The sequence below is a fragment of the Oncorhynchus clarkii genome, chromosome 10, assembly GCF_045791955.1.
Source record: "Oncorhynchus clarkii lewisi isolate Uvic-CL-2024 chromosome 10, UVic_Ocla_1.0, whole genome shotgun sequence".
NCBI lineage: Eukaryota > Metazoa > Chordata > Actinopteri > Salmoniformes > Salmonidae > Oncorhynchus > Oncorhynchus clarkii.
The window spans coordinates 22,225,509-22,249,421 of NC_092156.1; the positions used below are offsets into that span (position 1 = coordinate 22,225,509).

General features: G+C 41.5%; 2 protein-coding genes across 3 annotated transcripts in view; one reads left to right on the forward strand and one right to left on the reverse strand.

The window, feature by feature from the left end:
• The window catches only part of LOC139418149 (roundabout homolog 4-like), a 39,781-nt gene extending 22,174 nt beyond the window's left edge, over window positions 1-17,607 (forward strand). For both annotated transcript variants that reach the window (XM_071167378.1, XM_071167379.1), the window contains exons 8-19: window positions 815-1,046; window positions 1,292-1,413; window positions 1,944-2,115; window positions 6,444-6,644; window positions 8,345-8,387; window positions 8,570-8,685; window positions 9,197-9,496; window positions 9,600-9,701; window positions 10,016-10,163; window positions 12,387-12,611; window positions 12,911-13,272; window positions 15,999-17,607. In XM_071167378.1, coding sequence (XP_071023479.1) covers window positions 815-1,046; window positions 1,292-1,413; window positions 1,944-2,115; window positions 6,444-6,644; window positions 8,345-8,387; window positions 8,570-8,685; window positions 9,197-9,496; window positions 9,600-9,701; window positions 10,016-10,163; window positions 12,387-12,611; window positions 12,911-13,272; window positions 15,999-16,252 — 2,277 coding nt within the window. In that variant the 3' untranslated portion in view covers window positions 16,253-17,607. The remainder of the gene's footprint in view (window positions 1-814; window positions 1,047-1,291; window positions 1,414-1,943; window positions 2,116-6,443; window positions 6,645-8,344; window positions 8,388-8,569; window positions 8,686-9,196; window positions 9,497-9,599; window positions 9,702-10,015; window positions 10,164-12,386; window positions 12,612-12,910; window positions 13,273-15,998) is intronic.
• A 5,070-nt stretch (window positions 17,608-22,677) lies between these two features.
• Window positions 22,678-23,913, reverse strand: part of LOC139418148 (roundabout homolog 2-like) — a 135,204-nt gene continuing 133,968 nt past the window's right edge. Inside the window, exon 27 of the mRNA XM_071167377.1 lies at window positions 22,678-23,449. Within this exon, the coding sequence (XP_071023478.1) occupies window positions 23,438-23,449 (12 nt within the window). The 3' untranslated portion in view covers window positions 22,678-23,437. The remainder of the gene's footprint in view (window positions 23,450-23,913) is intronic.

Below are 23,913 nucleotides of genomic sequence, written 5' to 3' on the forward strand. Positions count from 1 at the left end.
CTGCCATAATTACAAAAATTACTGAACATTATCAAGTAATCAATGGCGATCTATGTTAACTTTGGCAGTTTATACCTGAATACATTTTGTAAAATGTATTCATATTTAGTATTCATTTTTTATATCTGTGTCCATATTATCCATGAGTTTCAAGTGGATATACCATATGGCTTGCCTAGATAAATAAAGGTTAAATAAAAAATGTTTTTACATTTTAAATGGTTAAAGAGGAAATAGCTTAATTAATGAAAATAGAATATAATCAACAATGGCATTGTTTTCAATTAACTCTGCAACTCCTCTAACTATTTACTTTTTTCATAACTGCCACCAGTTTGGCTGCAAAAGATTTACAACAAAAGACATATTGACATAGTAAAATAAATAAAGGTGTGTACACTTTTTTGTATATATATTTAATGCTGAAACTCACATATTAAACACCAATGGTATTCACAAAGTCTATGGTTTTTATTTAGGCTAATGTTTTACAGCTTTGCCAGTGTATTTTTTTTTTTTTTTAAAGAATCGTATTTGATTATTTTATATATTTCACATGTGATAAGGCCACACAGAAGGCTATAGATAATAAGACGCCTGTGATAGTCTGAAGTTCCCAAAATGGCCACTAGATGTCGTGTGATAAAATTCTCCCCAAACCTGAAAGTTACCAAAGTTCTGGTAGTTTACTGGTAAAATTCAAAAGTTACCAGTAATATACCCTCCCATTGCAACCCTGGTTTCTACACTCAAAAGCGCAAATCTCATTAATGCTTGATAACTGTGTCTTTCCTTTTTGTTCTTTTTCTTTCAGCTCCAGTCTTTCCCAACCCAGCCTCAATACCTGGATGGTTTCGAGGTCCTCTGTCGCTCTCTCTTGCCCGCCAGTTCGGACTGGGCTGCTAAGAGAGTGCCACTACCCAACTTTCAAACACTGGTCGGCCCGCTCAAGAGGGGCTACAAGTATGACTTCAAAGTGCGTCCCTACGGCAGCAGCTTGTATGGCCGGGAGAGCAACACCAGGCACCTGCGTGTACCTGAAACGGGTAAGGAAAAGTTTTTAAAAAGTTAGCAGGCTGTTATCAACTGTAAACCAAAAAGTATGAAAATATACTGTAGGTGTGTCTTTGGATACTGTGGTTCAGGAGTTGTCCGACTTTATTGAATAAAGGTGGTCCTTTGCGCGAATCTGTACTATGAAGATGAAAAACTATGATTTGAATCAAGATGGGTCATATGTGTGGTTTTTACACATGTATTGTTATTTTCATGACACTCCATCTTCCTGCAGTGCCTAGCGCCCCACCTCAGGCCGTCTCCATAACAAGGTCCCCTGACCACAATGACACGGTCTATGTGACCTGGGAGCCTCCACCCCACAAAGCTCACAACGGCATCATCCAGGGATACCAGGTAAGAATAAGATGGCTACCTACACCTTTACCTTATTGTATCTATGCCTGAAAAATCTAGCACCTAGCATTCTTGTATGCTCCACAATGTGTTTTATGACATGTTTGAGAGCATGCAAGAAATTCCAGGGTGAGTTTATTTTCTCTATATGCCTGACATTATGTTGTGTGTTGAAAAATCATATTTTTCAATAACCTTGTACTGTGTTTACCATATTAAATTCACATTCACAATTTAATTACACATTGTATTGACAGGGGTCCTCTGCAACCCTGGTGTGCAAGCTTTTGTTCAAGTGCAAAATAACTGATTCAACCAAGCAGTCCTGATAGAAGAAGACCATGATAAGATTAATCAAAGGTGTGGGCTGGAACAAAAGCCTGCTTTCCCTGACCAGAGTTTCATAGTATCCCTGCTGTGGAAGCTGTTACCTGAGTGCACACACACACACACTCACGCACGCACACACAGTTCTCTGTAATGCTTCCTTGGTTCCCTCTGAGTTCTGTGTGTGCGTTTGTCCTGTCCAGTTGTGGTGTGTGCAGTTGGAGGAGCAGCAGTACTTGAACTGGACAGTGGACAGTGGGACCCACAGTCTGGAAATAAACCCTCTGCACCCAGACAAAGAGTACTGGCTCCAGGTGGCAGCAGTCAACGGAGCTGGCGTCGGGGTGCAGAGTGACCCCCATAGACTGGTCATAGGTCAGTGACAACACGCCACAGATATCTGTATGGTCAACCAAACACCACAGGGTTACAAAACCTTACATAAAACAAGACTACAATAGTAGATTTGTGCAATTTGCAGTCCAGTTCATTGAAAGCATCAATGTGGGTTGGAAGGTTTGAAGATTAATGAAACAGATGTGTATAACACTGCATGTGTTAGTGTCAGTAGTGAAAAAACAACCCAATTGTCATACTTGAGTAAAAGTAAAGATACATTTATAGAAAATTACTCAAGTGAAAGTCACCCAGCAAAATACTACTTGAGTAAAAATCTAAAAGTATTTTTGTTTTAAATATACTTAAGTATTAAATGTCCATGTAATTGATCAAATATACTTAAGTATCAAAAGTAAATGTATAAATAATTTCACAATTAAGTAAACCAGACGGCACGATTTTCTTGTTTTTTAAATTTCCGGATAACCAGGGGCACACTCCTCCACTCAGACATAATTAGCAAACAAAACATTTGTGTTTAGTGTTAAGTCTACCAGATCAGAGGTAGTAGGGAGGATCAGGGATGTTCTCTTGAGAAGTGCATGAATTGGACCGTTTTCCTGTCCTGCTAATCATTCGAAATGTAAAGAGTACTTTTGTGTTTCAGGGAAAATCTATGGAGTAAAAAGTACATTATTTTCTTGAGGAATGTAGTGAAGTCAAAATATAAATACCCCCCAAAACTATTTATTTTTACTTAAGTACTTTATACGACTGGTTAGTGTTTATATAGATAAAGTAGGTACAATTCTGATATTTTGCCTAATTATTGACAAAAGATCTGAGCTGATTGGTTAAAACACCACTACATGTAAAAAATATCATAATTAGACTGCTTGTGTAAATGCAGCCTTTGCTGTACAGTGCCGAGAAAAAGTATTTGCCCCCTTTCTGATTTCTATTTTTGCAAATCTATGATACTGAATGTTATCATATCTTCAACCAAAACCTAATATTAGATAAAGGCAACCTGAGTTGACAAATAACAACGACAAAAAAATGTAATTGTGTATATATATGGCTGTATGTGTGTGTGTGTATATACATATGTGTGTGTGTGTGTGTGTGTGTGTGTGTACATATATATATATATATATATATATATATATATACATACATACATACATACACACACACACACACACACACACACACACACACACACACACACACACACACACACACACACACAGTGCCTTGCGAAAGTATTCGGCCCCCTTGAACTTTGCGACCTTTTGCCACATTTCAGGCTTCAAACATAAATATATAAAACTGTATTTTTTTGTGAAGTATCAACAACAAGTGGGACACAATCATGAAGTGGAATGACATTTATTGGATATTTCAAACTTTTTTAACAAATCAAAAACTGAAAAATTGGGCGTGCAAAATGATTCAGCCCCTTTACTTTCAGTGCAGCAAACTCTCTCCAGAAGTTCAGTGAGGATCTCTGAATGATCCAATGTTGACCTAAATGACTAATGATGATAAATACAATCCACCTGTGTGTAATCAAGTCTCCGTATAAATGCACCTGCACTGTGATAGTCTCAGAGGTCCGTTAAAAGCGCAGAGAGCATCATGAAGAACAAGGAACACACCAGGCAGGTCCGAGATACTGTTGTGAAGAAGTTTAAAGCCGGATTTGGATACAAAAAGATTTCCCAAGCTTTAAACATCCCAAGGAGCACTGTGCAAGCGATAATATTGAAATGGAAGGAGTATCAGACCACTGCAAATCTACCAAGACCTGGCCGTCCCTCTAAACTTTCAGCTCATACAAGGAGAAGACTGATCAGAGATGCAGCCAAGAGGCCCATGATCACTCTGGATGAACTGCAGAGATCCACAGCTGAGGTGGGAGACTCTGTCCATAGGACAACAATCAGTCCTATATTGCACAAATCTGGCCTTTATGGAAGAGTGGCAAGAAGAAAGCCATTTCTTAAAGATATCCATAAAAAGTGTTGTTTAAAGTTTGCCACAAGCCACCTGGGAGACACACCAAACATGTGGAAGAAGGTGCTCTGGTCAGATGAAACCAAAATGGAACTTTTTGGCAACAATGCAAAACGTTATGTTTGGCGTAAAAGCAACACAGCTGAACACACCATCCCCACTGTTAAACATGGTGGTGGCAGCATCATGGTTTGGGCCTGCTTTTCTTCAGCAGGGACAGGGAAGATGGTTAAAATTGATGGGAAGATGGATGGAGCCAAATACAGGACCATTCTGGAAGAAAACCTGATGGAGTCTGCAAAAGACCTGAGACTGGGACGGAGATTTGTCTTCCAACAAGACAATGATCCAAAACATAAAGCAAAATCTACAATGGAATGGTTCAAAAATAAACATATCCAGGTGTTAGAATGGCCAAGTCAAAGTCCAGACCTGAATCCAATCGAGAATCTGTGGAAAGAACTGAAAACTGCTGTTCACAAATGCTCTCCATCCAACCTCACTGAGCTCGAGCTGTTTTGCAAGGAGGAATGGGAAAAAATGTCAGTCTCTCGATGTGCAAAACTGATAGAGACATACCCCAAGCGACTTACAGCTGTAATCGCAGCAAAAGGTGGCGCTACAAAGTATTAACTTAAGGGGGCTGAATAATTTTGCACGCCCAATTTTTCAGTTTTTGATTTGTTAAAAAAGTTTGAAATATCCAATAAATGTCGTTCCACTTCATGATTGTGTCCCACTTGTTTTTGATTCTTCACAGAAAAATACAGTTTTATATCTTTATGTTTGAAGCCTGAAATGTGGCAAAAGGTCGCAAAGTTCAAGGGGGCCGAATACTTTCGCAAGTCACTGTATATATATATACACACACTGCCATTCAAAAGTTTGGGGTCACTTAGAAATGTCCTTTTTGAAAGAAAATCACATTTTTTGTCCATTAAAATAACATAAAATTGATCAGAAATATTGTAGACATTGTTAATGTTGTAAATGACTAGTGTAGCTGGAAACGGTTGATAAAAAAAAAAACAATTGAATATCTTCATAGGCGTACAGAGGCCCATTATCCGCAACCATCACTCCTGTGTTCCAATGGCACGTTGTGTTAGTTAATCCAAGTTTATCATTTTAGAAGGCTAACTAATCATTAGAAAACCCTTTTACAATTATGTTAGCACAGCTGAAAACTGTTGTCCTGTTTAAATAAGCAATAAAACTAACCTTCTTTAGACTAGTTGAGTATCTGGAGCATCAGAATTTGTGGGTTCGATTACAGGCTCAAAATGGCCAGAAACAAATAACTTTCTTCTGAAACTCATCAGTCTATTCTTGTTCTGAGAAATGAAGGCCATTCCAAGCGAGAAATTGCCAAGAAACTGAAGATCTCGTACAACGATGTGTACTACTCCCTTCACAGAACAGTGCAAACTGGCTCTAACCAGAATAGAAAGAGGAGTGGGAAGCCCCGGTGCATAACTGAGCAAGAGGACAAGTACATTAGAGTGTCTAGTTTGAGAAACAGACGCCTCACAAATCCTCAACTGGCAGCTTCATTAAATAGTACCCGCAAAACACCAGTCTCAACTTTAACAGTGAAGAGGCGACTCCGGGATGCTGTCCGGGAAGTTCCTCGGTCCAGTGTCTGTGTTCTTTTGCCCATCTTAATCTTTTACATTTTTATGGGCCAGTCTGAGATACGGCTTTTTCTTTGCAAAAGAACATAGAGCCGGGGTCCTTCTTGGCTGTGATTGGCAATGCTGGAATAAGAAGTGGACCACTATCTGTTATCCTCAATGACCTTAAATTCAGATTCATCCGTTGGACTGCCAGATGGTGAAGTGTGATTCATTACTTTAGAGAATGCATTTACACTGCTCCCGAGTCCAATGGCATTGAGCTTTACACGACTCCAGCTGATGCTTGGCATCGCACATGTGGATCTTAGGCTGGTGCGTAGCCGCGTTGCTTTCAGAGGCAGTTTGGAAATCGGTAGCGAGTGTTGCAAACCGAGGACTGACGATTCTACATGCTAAACACTTCAGCACTCGGCGGTCCCATTCTGTGAGCTTGTGTGGCCTACCACTTCGCTGCTTCCCCGTTGTTGCTCCTAAGTGTTTCCACTTCACAATAACAGCACTGAAATAGCCAAATTTACTACTTTGGGTGGATTCGGGGTGTGTGTGTGTGTGTGCGCCCACATTGCCAATCATGTGTGTGATAGTGTTTCCCTCTTTCATATTCTCTGTCTCTGCCTTATTTTATTTCTGTCTGTCTCTTTTCCTCTCTCTGTGTTTTAATTATTTTATTCATGTCTTGTTTTTCTTTCCCTTCCCTCCCTCTTACAGACTCCCGGAGGTCCGGGGTCCCCCAGTCAGACAGCCCCAGTAGGGACCTGACTCGGGTTCTGGCTGTGCTGAGGAACCCTGTGTTCATCGGAAGCGTTGGCGCCCTCCTGTGTTGCATCCTAATGGTGATGGCCTTCTGCCTGTACCGCCGCCACACACGACCCGGCGACCACCTGGGACGAGGCCACGGCAAGGCTAAAGGTCTGTCTGGGCTAGAAGTGGGGGCTAGCTTATATGTTGTATCTTTAGCATGAGCTTAGCAAGGTTATCTTAGCATGGATATGTCATGCTATGCTAGTCAACTGTGTTGTAGTGGCTACGTAATCAGCGTCAGCTGCTAATCAGGTTTTAATGTTTGAGTGTTATTTGGCTAAAACAAGAGAGGTTGTAGCTACAGTAGGGAGAACAAGTATTTGATACACTGCCGATTTTGCAGGTCTTCCTACTTACAAAGCATGAGGTCTGTAATTTTTTATCATAGGTACACTTCAACTGTGAGAGACGGAATCTAAAACAAAAATCCAGAAAATCACATTGTATGATTTTTAAGTAATTAATTTGCATTTTACTGCATGACATAAGTATTTGATCACCTACCAACCAGTAAGAATTCCGGCTCTCACAGACCTTTTCTTTAAGAAGCCCTCCTGTTCTCCACCCATTACCTGTATTAACTGCACTTGTTTGAACTCGTTACCTGTATAAAAGACACCTGTCCACACACTCAATCAAACAGACTCCAACCTCTCCACAATGGCCAAGACCAGAGTGCTGTGTAAGGACATCAGGGATAACATTGTAGACCTGCACAAGGCTGGGATGGGCTACAGGACAATAGGCAAGCAGCTTGGTGAGAAGGCAACAACTGTTGGCGCAATTATTTGAAAATGGAAGAAGTTCAAGATGACGGTCAATCACCCTTGGTCTGGGGCTCCATGCAAGATCTCACCTCGTGGTCATCAATGATCATGAGGAAGGTGAGGGATCAGCCGAGAACTACACGGCAGGACCTGGTCAATGACCTGAAGAGAGCTGGGACCACAGTCTCAAAGAAAACCATTAGTAACACATTACGCCGTCATGGATTAAAATCCTGCTGCGCACGCAAGGTCCCCCTGCTCAAGCCAGTGCATGTCCGTATTTTCCAGCGACAGCCCCGAAGCCTGAAGGATCTGGAAAAGGTCTGTATGGAGGAGTGGGCCAAAATCCCTGCTGCAGTGTGTGCAAACCTGATCAAGAACTACAGGAAACATATGATCTATGTAATTGCAAACAAAGGTTTCTGTACCAAATATTAAGTTCTGCTTTTCTGATGTATCAAATACTTATGTCATGCAATAAAATGCAAATTAATTACTTAAAAATCATACAATGTGATTTTCTGGATTTTTGTGTACCTATGATAAAAATGACAGACCTCTACATGCTTTGTAAGTAGGAAACACTGCTGATTTTGCAGGTTATCAAATACTTGTTTTCCCCACTGTATATGATGTATAACTAGAGGTTTTACACCACAAGGTTGTATAGTAGCAGGCATGCTATTACTTACGTAGGTTGGTTTTTACGTTTGACTTTCTCATCATTCAAAGTAAATGCTATGTGAGAATTTATATTAAGGACACTTTAGCATCTATATCGTTGTAGTGATGCTATAATGATCTGGAAGCTTGTGCTATGGAAGCATGTGCTTCTACATCTGCATTGCTTGCTGTTTGGGGTTTTAGGCTGGGTTTCTGTATAGCACTTAATGACACCAGCTGATGTGAAAAGGCTTTATAAATACGATTGATTGATAGTGTTGAATGACAAGATTACCATTAACATCTCCAATGTTCCTGTATAAGCTGTGATACCTCATTGTGAAATAAACCAAGTGACTGTTACTCTGGATTTTGCAGGTTTGTACAGGTTGGCCAGTGAGGACCTAATCATCAAACACCGGTAGGTGGAAGACCGTGTCGCTCATTGAAAAGGATTTCACTACTTTTTTGTTTTGTAATGTGTATAATATGATCTGATCCACTGTATGTGCCTCCTAGTTTTGCCATTTTAACCATACGCAATACATGGGATTGACTGATTTACTGACTGATTGATTGATTGATTGTCCTGTGTCTCTGCAGAATGGCGGCCCCAGACTCACCATGGATCTCGGGTGCGTGGAGACCGGCCCAGAGTGGCGAGAAGTACCAGGGCATGTGGGCTCAGAGCCAGGAGAACCCCGGCTTCAGGAAGACCAGTGAGTTTTGCTCTACAGCTTGTCTAGAATCAGTTCATCCTACCACAGTTCTTAATGTAAGCATTATGAGTTGGATAAAAAGACTGGCCCTGGACCAGTTGATAATACAACACGGTACTCAGTTTGCCCTGTGTGCTAAAAGAGTAGGCTTTTAACATATATTTTTAGGTCTGAGGCTATTCATCTGCTACCTCTGCTATTCATTATGGAAGCTCAGTGAACCACCTCTGCTATCTAAACAATACACTTGATCCATTCTGCCTCAGAATTTCTCCAATCTTAGATCGATAACTCAAAAATAATTCCAGCCACACAAGTGTATGCACAGCATTTAAAATCCACACAAGTGGATGCACAGCATTTAAAATCCACAAAAGTGGATGCACAGCATTTAAAATCCACACAAGTGATGCACAGCATTTAAAATCCACACAAGTGGATGCTCAGCATTTAAGATCATTGAGGATAACAGATAGTGGTCCTCTTCTTATTCCATAATTGCCAATCACAGCCAAGAAGGACCCCGGCTCCCTGGACTCGGCTGTCCCCATCGTGCCCGACAGCTGCGGTGTCTATGGGACGTTCTACGTGGACCTGACGGGAAACAGCCTCAAGACCTTCAACAGCCCCACCCGATGCCCCAAGAGGCCCCACTGCCACACCACCTCCTCCTCACATTACTCCCAGCACGGCACAGAGGTGGTGCGTACCGCTGTCAAGACCATGCTGGTCAAGGATGGACAGGCCCTGCCCCCAGCCCAGCCCAAGATGGGCGTGCTCAAGGAGTCATGGGAGAAGAATTACAAACGAGGTGATAGTCAATGCGGCCTTCTTAAATGGTTTTGATGTCCATGCTCTTGGTTAACATCAATCTGTAATTACTTTTGAATCACAGACTTTGTCTCCTCCCTCAGAGCTCCATGCAGAGAACAGCGCCCCCTTGGTGTCATCGAGGAGCCAGGCGCTGGCTGTGAGGGGAGTGCCTTACAAACAGAGGCTCAGCCATCTCCCATCAGGTATTGTACTGTACTGTCATCTTACACCACTCATACCCTAAAGGCTTTTAATGCTCAAGGACAATTAGAACCAGTGTTTTCACTGAACCCCAGGTATGTACGTTTTTGTTTTATCCCAGCACTAGCAAACCTGATTCAACTAATCAAGGGCTTGGAAATTAGCTGCTTATCTTAAATCAGGTGTGTTAGTGCAGGGCCATGAACAAATATGTGCACCCCCGAAGGTTCCCCCAGGAATGGATGGTACAGAACCACTATCCTTGACAGTGTTGTTGTTGTGTTGACCTTGGTTCCTGTGTGTATTCTTCCTCCAGGTGGGCGCTCCGAGTGCGTCAAGCCCCCGGCGTCGTCCCGCTTCCTGCACCACTCAGCCTCACTGCACTTGGTGGACATGCTCCCCACCCCACCCCCACTGCCCATGGACGACACCACTGACACACACAGCCTCACCTCAGAGGAAGGGTGAGGAACACACAGGCATGCATGTGCACACAAACATAACCACACAGACACACACACATCCAAACAGAGACACACAGACATTGGCAAGACTCCCCAATCCTGCTCCCCCTCTCTCTGTGCCACTGTTCAAGACCTCCTGCCCCAGTCTCAAAACCAAGGCTACTTATGTTGACTAACACTTACCACACACTTACCACTTACCACACATGACACATGAGAGAATACTCATCAAACTGAGCTCAATAAATGTACCATCTGTTACATCTTTCATTGGCTGTAGCATTATATTAATAACTCTCCTGTAGTGTGTTGATGATTGGCGCTCTCAGAGACATACTTCTGAACAATAACCAAGAATCAAAGGGTTCTTCCTTATGGACCTTGTATTTAGCCCCTTGAATCAATAAGACCAGTCATCTACACTACATCTGAGCACATATGAGCATCTATGAGCCGTGTGTTTCTCACGCTCTGCCACAGGGCTCCCTTGTTTACTTCCTTTTAACCTCTTCCTGACACCAATCTATTACAGTTTCTCCCATTCCCCACTCTCTAATGAGCCACTGCGCTCCGCTTCCCTCCGTTTCCTCTGCCATTATAGTCAAACCGGATGGCCTGAACTGGTTTCATGTCTCCCGCTGGGGGAAATGATTGTACTTCCTCCCTGTTCTTAGCCTCGATGACAGGGCCTTGACACGGCTCATAGAACAGCAACCAACATGCGCCAATTTACATGACCATGAATGACATGTAGCCACAGTTTTTAACAAAGAAAACATTTAAATTCGAGTTATAGTACGACTATATTCTCTTGCAAGGAATAGTACTATTAACACAAAATAAATGGGAATTTCTTGTAACTACAGACGTGGCCAAAAGTTTTGAGAATGATACACAAATATACATTTTCATAAAGTCTGCTGCCTCAGTGTCTTTAGATTTTTTTGTCAGATGTTACTATGGAATACTGAAGTATAATTACAAACATTTCATAAGTGTCAAAGGCTTTTATTGACAATTACATGAAGTTGATGCAAAGAGTCAATATTTGCAGTGTTGACCCTTCTTTTTCAAGACCTCTGCAATCCGCCCTGGCATGCTGTCAATTAACTTCTGGGCCACATCCTGACTGATGGCAGCCCATTCTTTTATACTCAATGCTTGGAGTTTGTCAGAATTTGTAGGTTTTTGTTTGTCCACCCGCCTCTTGAGGATTGACCACAAATTCTCAATGGGGTTAAGGTCTGGGGAGTTTCCTGGCCATGGGCCCAAAATGTTGATGTTTTGTTCCCAGAGCCACTTAGTTATCACTTTTGCCTTATGGCAAGGTGCTCCATCATGCTGAAAAATGCATTGTTCGTCACCAAACTGTTCCTGGATGGTTGGGAGAAGTTGCTCTCGGAGGATGTGTTGGTACCATTCTTTATTTTTTGCTGCCCTTCTTGACACCAGGCCATCCTCCAAAAGTCTTTGCCTCACTGTGCGTGCAGATGCACTCACACCTGCCTGCTGCCATTCCTGAGCAAGCTCTGTACTGGTGGTGCCCTGATCCCGCAGCTGAATCAACTTTAGGAGATGGTCCTGGCGCTTGCTGAACTTTCTTGGGCGCCCTGAAGCCTTCTTCACAACAATTGAACCACTCTTCCTGAAGTTCTTGATGATCCGATAAATGGTTGATTTAGGTGCAATCTTACTGGCAGCAATATCTTTGCCTGTGAATCCCTTTTTGTGCAAAGCAATGATGACGGCACGTGTTTCCTTACAGGTAACCATGGTTGACAGAGCAAGAACAATAATTCAATAATAAGAGGGACTTAATAAGAGGGACTTTGCAATTAATTGCAATTCATCTGATTACTCTTCATAACACTCTGGAGTATATGCGAATTGCCATCATACAAACTGAGGCAGCAGACTTAGTGAAAATGTATATTTGTGTCATTCTCAACTTTTGGTAACGACTGTACAGTACATTTAGGCAACTAAGCACAAAGTATAAATACCTGCATGATTTTCTCATACACTAGGGTTTAATCTTTTGCTTATACCTAATATAAATAACTGCTAATATTTGGGCTTAAAGGCCCAATCTGTGATTTAGCCATTTTGTTCATTAATTTATGATTCACAAGTTGATTATTGAAGAATATAACTTATAAATGTCTCATGAATTTAGTCTGAATGATTGGAAATTACCTTCTGAGCTTTATTTGTCACACCTAGGTCCAGCAGGTCCACTAAACTGATGGTGGATGACGGGTCTCACCAGTCTGTGTGTGCTGCGTCCGGTCTCCGTGGCCCCCCATCCAACACTACGGGCTTCCCCTCCTACAGCCGCCTGTCCACTGCCTCTTACTGCCTGTCATTAGACGAGGAGCAGGACACGACAATGACCTCACAGGAAGTCACCCAGTACCTGGAGCTCAGCCCCAAGGCCGAGAGGTGCAGGTAGGTTTGCCATGGAAACCAAGGGGTGGCAAATAGAGGAGGGTGAGAGGGTTACTGTCAGAGTCATTGAGGGGCTGTGCTTTGACACTATCTATTCTACTACATCGATTGATAAGGGCATTTAAAGACAACCAAAATTATTGTCAGTAATATTCAATATTTGAATAGCCAGTCTCTTTATTAGTAAAATAGTGTTGGATATTACAATAATGTTTGTTATTTTAGTACAGTATTGCTTTACCGGAATCAGTAGTTTTCACTTCATTCACCTCTCATCTTACCTCACTTCCTGTTTCCAGCACAATGCCGGAGAATCCTCCTTCCTCCTCCCTCTCCCGCCCTTTCTCCCCCACTCCCACTTTGGGCTACATCTGTGGGCTCCTCCCCTCCGACCAACTGGAAGACAGGTTGACTGACGACCAGGAGTCCCAGCCAATGGGCTCTCGACGGGCCCGGCTCCAGAGCACACCCTTGTCGCTCTGCAGTGAATGGGAGGGCTCGCTGTGGAATGGCTGGGGGTCGGTGTCAGAGGGCAACATGGCTAACAGTGCCCGCACCAGCTTCATCAGCTCGTCGGATGGCTCATTCATGAACGATGCCAACTTTGCCGGCGTGCTGGCCACTGTGGCCGCAGAGTCCATGAGTGGAGCCTCTTTCTCAGGCAAGACTACTAGAGAAAATGTACTCACACATTAATTATATTTCATACTTTAACAGGTTACTTGAGATTGAGCTGTCTTGTCACCAACTACCACTAGGTGGTGAACTCATACCATACTGTACAATCCTAAAATGGTGCTTTTGAGTCAGATTTACAACAGATTCCTCTTTTACGTCTAGCCTCTATAGTTTGGTCATGATATATATTTTTTGGTGGATGCTACATCAGGGTTATGTTTATTCATTAATTGAACATTGTCTATAGTATTTAACAATGACTTTACAACTCATAAATGGAATTGTAGTTTATTCCCCCGGGTAAAGGAATTGAAAAGCAATTGACCACACGATCAGGTGTCACCAGTTTTCCTTTGTGCAGCTTATCGGCATGCTCTGATTCCACTGGGGATGTAGCCTAGACTAGAGTTAAGCAGTGGTCTTGTATTCTGGGAGGACTACATGTGGGAAATGTCAGTGCTTGTGTGGCCACTGAGACTGACCTATGGGACAGATCGATGTGATTTAGGTGAGAGTGTATCTCACAGACACACACAGTGGAGACTGTGTGTGTGTGCGTGTGCGTGCGCACGTATGTGAGGTAGGGGGTAAACTCAGGATTCAGGGGTGGCAACTGCCGATTACTTAGGAGCTCTCAGCAAATTGAAGGCGCTAGCGAGTAATCTTTCTCAGACTGTCATTTAATTAATCACTCAGTCCTTTCTCCAAATGTGCATACGGCAGATTCAACTTTATTCCATTTGCCCAATTGTTATTTTTAATACAGGAGTGTTGCCACAGTGAAAAAGAGTCCTGATTGTGCACTGTGCATTATACAAATTGGATTGCTGTGTGTGTGTGTGTGTGTGTGTCACCTTTCTGTTATCATATCTATTTTATCATGATGTCAGTTGTCATGTAATATGCTAACTGATACCATGATACAGAGAGATATCTCACTTTATCCTGGTATCAGTTGTTATATCTCTCTTTATCGTAGTGTCACTTGTCATATGGACACTTGTCACTGTATCATGGTATCAGTTGTCATATAGAGTACAGTCAAGTTTGGACACAACTATTCATTCAAGGTTTTTTCTTTATTTTTACTATTTTCTACATTGTAGAATAATAGTGAAGACATCAAAACTATGAAATAACACATATGGAATCATGTGGTAACCAAAAAAGTGTTAAACAAATATAAAATATATTTTATATTTGAGATTTTTCAAAGTAGCCACCCTTTGCCATTACAACCTTGCAGACTCTTGGCATTCTCTCAACCAGCTTCATGAGGTAGTCACCTGGAATGCATTCAATTAACAGATGCCTTGTTAAAAGTGTTAATGTTAATGGGTTTCAGCATATCAGTTGTGTTGTGACAAGGTAGGGGTGGTATACAGAAGATAGGCCTATTTGGTAAAAGAGCAAGTCCATATTATGGCAAGAACAGCTCAAATAAGCAAAGAGAAACGATAGTCCATCATTACTTTAAGACATGAAGGTCAGTCAATAGTGAAAATGTCAAGAACTTTGAAAGTTTCTTCAAGTGCAGTCGCAAAAACCATCAAGCACTATGATGAAATTGGCTCTCATGAGGACAGCCACAGGAAAGGAAGACCCAGAAGACTCTGCTGCAGAGGATAAGTTCATTAGAGTTACCAGCCTCAGAAATTGCAGCCCAAATAAATGCCTCACACAGTTCAAGTAATAGACACATCTCAACATCAACTGTTCAGAGGAAACTGTGTGAATCAGGCCTTCATGGTTGAATTGCTGCAAAGATACCACCACTAAAGGACACCAATAAGAAGAAGACACTTGTTTGGGCCAAGAAACACAAGACCAGTGGAAATCTGTCCTAGATTTTTGGTTTCCAACCACTGTGTCTTTGTGAGATAGAGAGTAGGTGAACAGATGAGCTCCACATGTGTGGTTCCCATCGTGAAGCATGGAGGAGGAAGTGTGGGGGTGCTTTGCTGGTGACACTGTCAGTGATTTATTTACAGTTCAAGGCACACTTAACCAGCATGGCTACCACAGTTTTCTGCAGCGATACACCATCCCGTCTGGTTTGCACTTAGTGCCACTATCATTTGTTTTTCAACAGGACAATGACCCAAAACACACCTCCAGGCTGTGTAATGGCTATTTGACCAAGAAGGAGAGTGATGGAGGGCTGCATCAGATGACCTGGCCTCCACAATCACCTGACCTCAACCCAAATGAGATGGTTTGGGATAAGTTGGACCACCGAGTAAAGGAAAAGCAGCCATGATATGTGGGAACTCCTTCAAGATTGTTGGAAAAGCATTCCTCATGAAGCTGCTTGAGAGAATGCCAAGAGTGTGCGAAGCTGTCATCGAGGCAAAGGGTGGCTACTTTGAAGAATCTCAAATATAACATTTAATTTGTTGAACACTTTTTTGGTTACTACATGATTCCTTCCTTATGTGTTATTTCATAGTTTTGATGTCTTCACTATTTTTCTACAATGTAGAAAATAGTGAAAATAAAGAAAACCCTGGAATGAGTAGGTGTGTCCAAACTATCAGTTGTCATATCTGTCTTTATATTGGTATCAGTTGTCATGTATCTCTTTATCATGGTATCATATATTTATTTGTATTATGGTATCATATATATCTCTCCACATGGTGTCTGCTGGTGCGTCATGGTATCATGCATCTGTGTGTGTGATAACTCTAGTTTTGTTCTCCTCTCCAGACTTCTCTCCCCTGGCGTCGCCCCTCAGTGCCCTGTTCCCTCCGGCTCCAGATGAAGGAGCGGAGTGTTTCGGGGAGCTGGATCCCATGCCTGTTTTGGACTGGAGTACAACCTGGGTGGAGGAGATGGAGGCGCAGTACCGCGCCCAGTACACCTCCCAGGCAGATGCACCCCCCGCCTGCAACACCTGGGGGCATTGTTGTGCTGACCGTCACTGTGAGGACCGCCGAGCCACCGGAGGGGGTAGGGTTTGAGGACGAGGACGAGGGTCAAGGACAACCTCACAGCGATGATTGGATTGATGATACATTTTTTGTGAAGTCCATTTCAATGCCAAGACATGCCTTTAATTTACTCATGATTTGTAAAGTACTCATAGAAAATCAGAGGAAAACTATGTAATTTTATGTTTCATCCATGAATTAGGAAGTGGCCTTTGTTTTCCTGTGAGTGGTTTACAACAAGTCATGAGTAGAAGATGTAATTGGGAATGAAATGATGTTGACCATTCAACCTCTCCCATCCAGACCACTATTGGTTACCTGAACTATGTTTCCCACAATACCTCAGGGAAGTCTCTCCCATGAAAATAGAATTCCTAGAATAGGCATCTTCTATTTCTATGGATCCTCCTCCAATTTGTGTTCTCCATTTGTCCTAACCTGGGATTGTCTTTCCAAGAGTTTAACCACAGCCAGCCCCAAAAACAACTTTTAAAAAGTTTGGAGTGTTATGATTTTAGTGGCACTATTACTGTATGTAGTGCATTTAGTTTATTCCAGAATCTTCCATGGGCCATGATCCTGCTGGTTAAAACAGACTGAACTGAACGCACAATGATGGGCGTAGCATTCAGTCTGGTTTAACCAGGCTATGATCCTACCATATTAGAATGTATTGAAAACAACACGAGATAATTTATACAGAACATTCACTGATCATTCATTTGCAATAGAATGTAAATATACGCGACTGATTTTATTTAATGAACCATGAACACTGTGACTTTCCAACCCATTTTCTGCCTCTTCTTTTTTTCATCCTTTGTTCACAAAAGACGGTCTAAAGTTTTATCATGTTTTTCATTATTATTAAATGTGCTTTTGTCTCTATTGATTTTATAATGAGAGCTAAACATTTAAGTTGTTACACTAGAATTTGGACGATGTAGTTGTGTTCTGTTTCAGATTTAGTTGAATTTCTCTTCCCTTTGACTTCAAGCTAAACATTAAGGGCTGAATCATGACTTCAGATGTGTGTGCATCACTCAACTTTTTCTCTCTCGCAATTCTCCCTTTGACATTAATACATGACTACATGACAAACACACTCCCATGTCAGAAGTTAGGATTTGTCCCTATGTACTTGTGTACCTAAATGAAATGTGTATACATTTAGCAATAAGTAGAATGTTTTTCTCATGATGTAACACTCTTCCTTCTGTAAGAATGGGTTCAGTAGGACTGGACTAATGTGTATTATTGGAGAGGAGGAATAATTATTCATTTGATATAAATGTTTATGCATGACTTAATACTACTATTTGAAGCATAACTAACTAAGTGTCTTCTACTGTGGCCTTATTGAGAATAAAAACGTATACATTTCAGTCTGAACTTCTTTTTAGTAATTCATGTTTAATCCAGGAAGTCTTTCTCAAGTAGCAGTGGATGTTAGCCTGTGTTTCATCCTTGCCTGTCTAAATTTGCCAGTTATTTGGTAAGACCACAAGTTGGCTTAAGCAAAAACAGACCAGCCAACCAAGGCAAATTAATTATATTTTGAGACTACCAATCGCATTCTGTGGATCAGGATGATCTCCCGCAAATATTTTGATACCAACTGGTATCCAACTCAAATGACATCCAGTTCAATCCTAATGTGACACTAAACCTTTGAATAAAATGTAATATTCAGTGGCATTTACAAAATATTCTGTCCTTGTAATGTAGAGGATGTACAACAGGAGGGTTATATAATCATTTAAAAAATATTATTAAAACGAAAGGAAAAGATCATCTTTGTCAATGTCTAACATTTTGTCCCCACTGGTCTCAGATCACTGCTGATTGCTCTGTATTGCCTCTCCTCACATTTGGTTAAGTGTGTGTGTGTGTGTGTGTGTGTGTGTGTGTGTTAAGCTTTGGTCAATAGCTTCTTAGGCAAGGAAAGAGTTTGCTGCTTTAGTCTGTATTGAGTTGTTACTTAGTGTTAATCCCCATTTCCCACTACCACAAACAAACAAATTACATTACACAACAGTGTCTTCATCTTTCCTCGTATGTGTAGGCTACACATCCAGAGGGATTAGCCTTCATATCACAGTGCTCACTACCCCACGGCCATATGCTCAGCACAAAAAGCTACCAGTCCCCACTCCACCCCCACACACACACAAGCGTATGCACACACTTAATTCATGCACATTTGCACACACACACTCTTCCACCCCCTACACACAAACACATGGTACCGCTGGGTTAGGCCTGTGCCAAAATGGCAGCTTTTTATAGCCTGTAGGTAATCCATTGGCCCGGACAGAGAACACAGAAACTGTGCCCCAATGTCAGCCGCAAAGCAGACCTGGGTTCAAATATAATGTGCAATCTTTTAAATACTTTGAGTGTTTGCTTTAGCCTGCCTCGAGTGTCAAATGTGCGAGATGTATACATTTGGGAGTATTCTTTTGATTCCATTTCGCCATGCTTGCTCAAACACAGCTGCAGTATTTGAAATGATAAAAAATAAAAAAAATTCAACCCAGGTCTGCTTTGATGCTTGTTTTGTACTTTTTAGCTCACGTTCTTTCTGTTTTTATTTACATATCAATTTGTATGTCATAACTGCCATTTCACCAGAGGGATTAGGCATTTTTGGAGAAAAATTATTATTATTATGCCATCTGTGTTTGGTCACTGCTTTCTCTAGAGAGTATAACTTTGAATGAGAGAGAAGTATCCAATGCTTCCTCATGTATTTGGACTTGGATGTCCAGTTAGATTTGACTGGATCGTTGGACAATAATATTCAGTGGCTCTGCTTGTACAGAATTTATGACAAGTCATTTTCTTACATCCCACCTCTCTGGGCAGAGAATGCTGCGTATTAACTGAATATAATTTCTGTGTGTGTTTTTGTGGGATTCCTTGCTTTCAAAGCACACCCTCAACCATCTGGGCAGAGGGAAAATTGCAATTAAAAGTTGTACACTGAACTGTGACAAATGTATTTACAGTTGCATGTTAAAGTGACAATGATTTAACTAACTGGAAATCAATGTGGCACACATGGGCAATCCATATCCACTCTGTATGTCTGTCAATACTATGTAACCAGCTCACCTCCATCGCACAAACCCACATACAGTTGAAGTCGGAGGTTTACCTACAGGTTAGCCAAATACATGTAAACTCAGTTTTTCACAATTTCTGACATTTAATCACAGTAACAATTCCCTTTCTTAGGTCAGTTAAGATCACCACTTTATTTTAAGAATGTGAAATGTCTGAATAATAGTAGAGAATGATTTATTTCAGCTTTTATTTCTTTCATCACATTCCCAGTGCATCAGAAGTTTACATTCACTCAATTAGTATTTGGTAGCATTGCCTTTAAATTGTTTAACTTAGGTCAAACGTTTCGGGTAGCCTTCCACAAGCTTCCCACAATAAATTGGGTGAATTTTGGCCCATGCCTCTTGACAGAGCTGGTGTAACTGAGTCAGGTTTGTAGGCCTCCTTGCTCACACACTCTTCAGTTCTGCACACACATTTTCAATGGGATTGAGGTCAGGGCTGTGTGATGCTGTGTGATGGCCACTCCAATACCTTGACTTTGTTATCCTTAAGCCATTTTGCCACAACTAATGCTTGGGATCATTATCCCATTTTCCCATGGGAAGACCCATTTGCGACCAAGCTTTAACTTTCTGACTGATGTCTTGATGTTGCTTCAATATATCCACATAATTTAACTTACGCATAATGCCATCTATTTTGTGAAGTGTACCAGTCCCTCCTGCAGCAAAGCACCCCCACAACATGACGCTGCCAACCCCGTGCTTCACGGTTGGGACGGTGTTCTTCAGCTTGCAAGCCTCACCCTTTTTCCTCCAAACATAATGATTGTCATTATGGCCAAACAGTTCTATTTTTGTATCATCAGACCAGAGAACAATTCTCCAAAAAGTACAATCTTTGTCCCCATGTGCAGTTGCAAACCGTATTCTGGCTTTAATATGGCGGTATTGGAGCAGTGACTTCTTCCTTGCTGAGCAGCCTTTCAGGGTTATGTCGATATAGGACTCGTTTTACTGTGGATATAGATACTTTTGTACCTGTTTCCTCCAGCATCTTCACAAGGTCCTTTGCTGTTGTTCTGGGATTGATTTGCACTTTTCGCACCAGTGTTAATCTCTAGGAGACAGAACGCATCTCCTTCCTGAGCGGTATGACAGCTGCGTAGTCCCATGGTGTTTATATTTGCGTACTATTGTTTGTACAGATGAACGTGGTACCTTCAGACATTTGGAAATTGCTCCCAAAGATGAACCAGACTTGTGGAGGTCTACAATTCTTTTTTCTGAGGTCTTGGCTGATTTCTTTTGACTTTCCCATGATGTCAAGCAGAGAGGCACTGTGTTTGAAGGTAGGCCTTGAAATACATCCACAGGTACACCTCCAATTGACTCTAATTATGTCAATTAGCCTATCAGAAGCTTCTAAAGCCATGACATAATTTTCGGGAATCTTCCAAGCTGTTTAAAGGGGCAGTCAACTTAGTGTATGTTCACATCTGACCCACTGGAATTGTGATATAGTGAATTATAAGCAAAATAATTTGTCTCTAAACAATTGTTGGAAAGATTAATTGTGTTATGCACAAGTAGATGTCCTAACCGACTTGCCAGAACTATAGTTTGTAAACAAGAAATTTGTGGAGTGGTTGAAAAACAAGTTTTAATGACTCCAACCTAAGTGTATGTTATTTTCCAATTTCCATCAACTGTAAATGTTTTTAATTTTACCTTCATTTAACTAGGCAAGCCAGTTAAGAACAAATTCTTATTTTCAATCACAGCCTAGGAACAGTGGGTTAACTTCCTTCTTCAGGTGCAGAACGACAGATTTTTACCTTGTCAGTTTGGGGATTTGATCTTGCAAACTTTCGGTTACTAGTCCAACGCTCTAACCACTAGGCTACCTGCTGCCCTCTACCTGCTGCCCCCAACATTAAGTGCTGTGTGGTGGTGTCATATTGGGGGTGTTTGGTTGGCCCTGGTTGGTGGTGTTTCCTGTGCGTTGTGTGATCAGAGTCTATGGTGAATTGGTCAGACCCCATGGGAGCCTGCCTTCTGTGACCCAGATCTGGTCTGGACCAGATTAGACAGAAGGGTCCCTCCAGCTTCCTCTCGTCTCTTCTCCTTTCTCTACTCTTCTCTTGAAACATACTAACTCAACCAACTAATGTTCAATACCCAAAAGTTTACATACATATTATTTTCTTCTGCTCACATTTCCTCTTGACTGCATACGGCTTTATTTGCGACCCATTTTGCATACAGACGTCTGCCTAAAAGTAAAAAGCATCCATCTCTTCTCTGCCATGCAATTAACATGGAAATTGGAATGTGACATGTTGCATGGGACAGGGGTTTTAATGACCCACCCAATCCCCAACTCCTCATCCTTCCATCTTGCTCTTTCTTTCTCAGGCTATTCTCTCTTTCTCTAGTGGGCGTTTCTGGCTTGACACTGGCCTAATGAATGAGCTGGATGATTAATGGCAACAGGGGAGAAATGGGGGGGGGGGGGGGTTGAAGGCGGGAAAGGGGCCTTCCAGGATGCCATGAAGGTGGGAGATAAGTGGGGGTGAGGTTTGAGGGCGAGTCCTAAAGGCTCTTCCCTGTCTACAGTGTGTTGAGAGGACCTGTGAGCTAGTCTGTCAGCGATAGCTCAGTATATTTTGTTCTCAAGAGTCGATTCAGCGTTTAGGGATACATAAAGGTAGAAGTGCTTTATATCAGTCATACATCATTGTTTTGGGTAGTCTCTGTCGAGCTGAGCTATAATAGGTATATGAGTTGTTCTGAATATGTTAATTTGGAGACCTGTGTGTCTCCTGTCCTTGTCTGTGTTCCTTGTGACCTGACTTGCATAGTAGTGCATCCCAATTAACTACACAGAGAGCAGTCCCATTCCCACTCCCATTTGAATTACTCCTTGATCTGCAACATGCCTTGTTTTTCCAGGGCACAACAGTAGGCTACAGTACAGTACAAAGACAACACATCGTGCCCTTTTTCAGTTCACTGCTGGGGCACAATGAGAGTACTCCCAGGACACTATATTTTGTGTGTGTGTGTGGAACCTCAGGGTGTGTGATGTCTCAGGTGGGCAGAGGAGAGGGTGCGTGTTATTTATTGCTCTGGGTTAATGCCCCTCACACTGGGAATTGCATTCTTCTCCATGCAGAACCAACCAGGTGGAATGTACTGTGAATAGTCAGAGGCCTCAGGAAGAAAATAAAGAAAACATGACTTCAGCTAGGCTTTTACATTTTCATTTAACTTGGAAAGAAGTGGTGGGGGGGGGGGGGGGGGGGGGGGGGTCGTACACAGTAAACTTATTTCTAGACATTCTTATGAAACATGACTTGTAAAGTCCAAAAAAGTTCCCAATTATTGTTCAACTAGTGTATTTTATTGTATTATTACAAAAGAACAAGACTACCAAAAAGTTAGTTGACAGAACAGATTATTTTGGTTCTTTTAACAGAATATGCAAGTTGTCGCACAATCGCAGCAACAGTCCTTCAAAAGTGATGGTTACAATCTTTTCACAACGTTGTCGGTCTGTCGGTTCACAACTAGCTTCCTCTGTAAAAAAAATAAAATAAAACATTGAAAATAATATTCTCATTGGACCACGGGCGATAGGGATCCAGAGAAGATAGGCAGAGTCGTCCTGAGTGGACGAGGACCCCTGCAGGTTCAGCTGTCCGGCCGGCTGCCTGACATGAACACACTTTGTGCTTCATATTTGTTGTTTCTCCACCACAACAAGAGTGCAATAGTCTTTATGCTTTCCGAACGGTATACAGTTCTACAAAATGACGTTGGCACATTCAAGACATTACCTTTTTATACATGTGTTTTTCCTTATAAATACAATATACTTTTTCTTTCCCTTTGTCCAGAGCCCACGTAAAAACAGTACAGCAATGGCTATTTGCAAACGAATATGGGCCGAGCCCGAGAGTCATAAATAATCATAATAATATAAAACAATTTATGAAAATCTGTTCTTATTCCATTGTTCTTCAGAAAGTGATCTTCATTTATTTTCTGTTTGCTTTGATCGAAGAAAGAAAATGGGAGGCATCAAAGGAACGTCGAACGACAAAGGTGTTTTGTTTTCTGCGACTCTTCCGGTATCCACTTATCTCATTTCCTGCAACAGACAGACAGACAGACGTGTCAAAATACAAATAAAAGGGGGAAAACGCAGAAATTATTATCTGCACATAACAGTAAGGAGCTCTCACAAAGCATGTCTCATAAATCAAAATGGTAGTCTACATCGCTAGTTTTGAATACAACAACATGTATTTACTTGTCAATTTATTTTCAAAACAGAACCCATAACCAGATACAAAACTAAATGGCAGGAGCTTAAAACCCCTAAGGAGGTGGCTTTTAAGCAGTCATGGAAAAAGTACCCAATTGTCATACTTGAGTGAAAGTAAAGATTCTTTAATATAAAAAATAGTATTTGGTTTTAAATATACTTAACTATCAAAAGTAAATGTTATTGCTAAAATATACTTAAGTATCAAAAGTAAAAGTATGAATAATTTCAAATTCCTTATATTAAGCAAACCAGACTGCACGATTATCTTGTTATTTTAATTTACA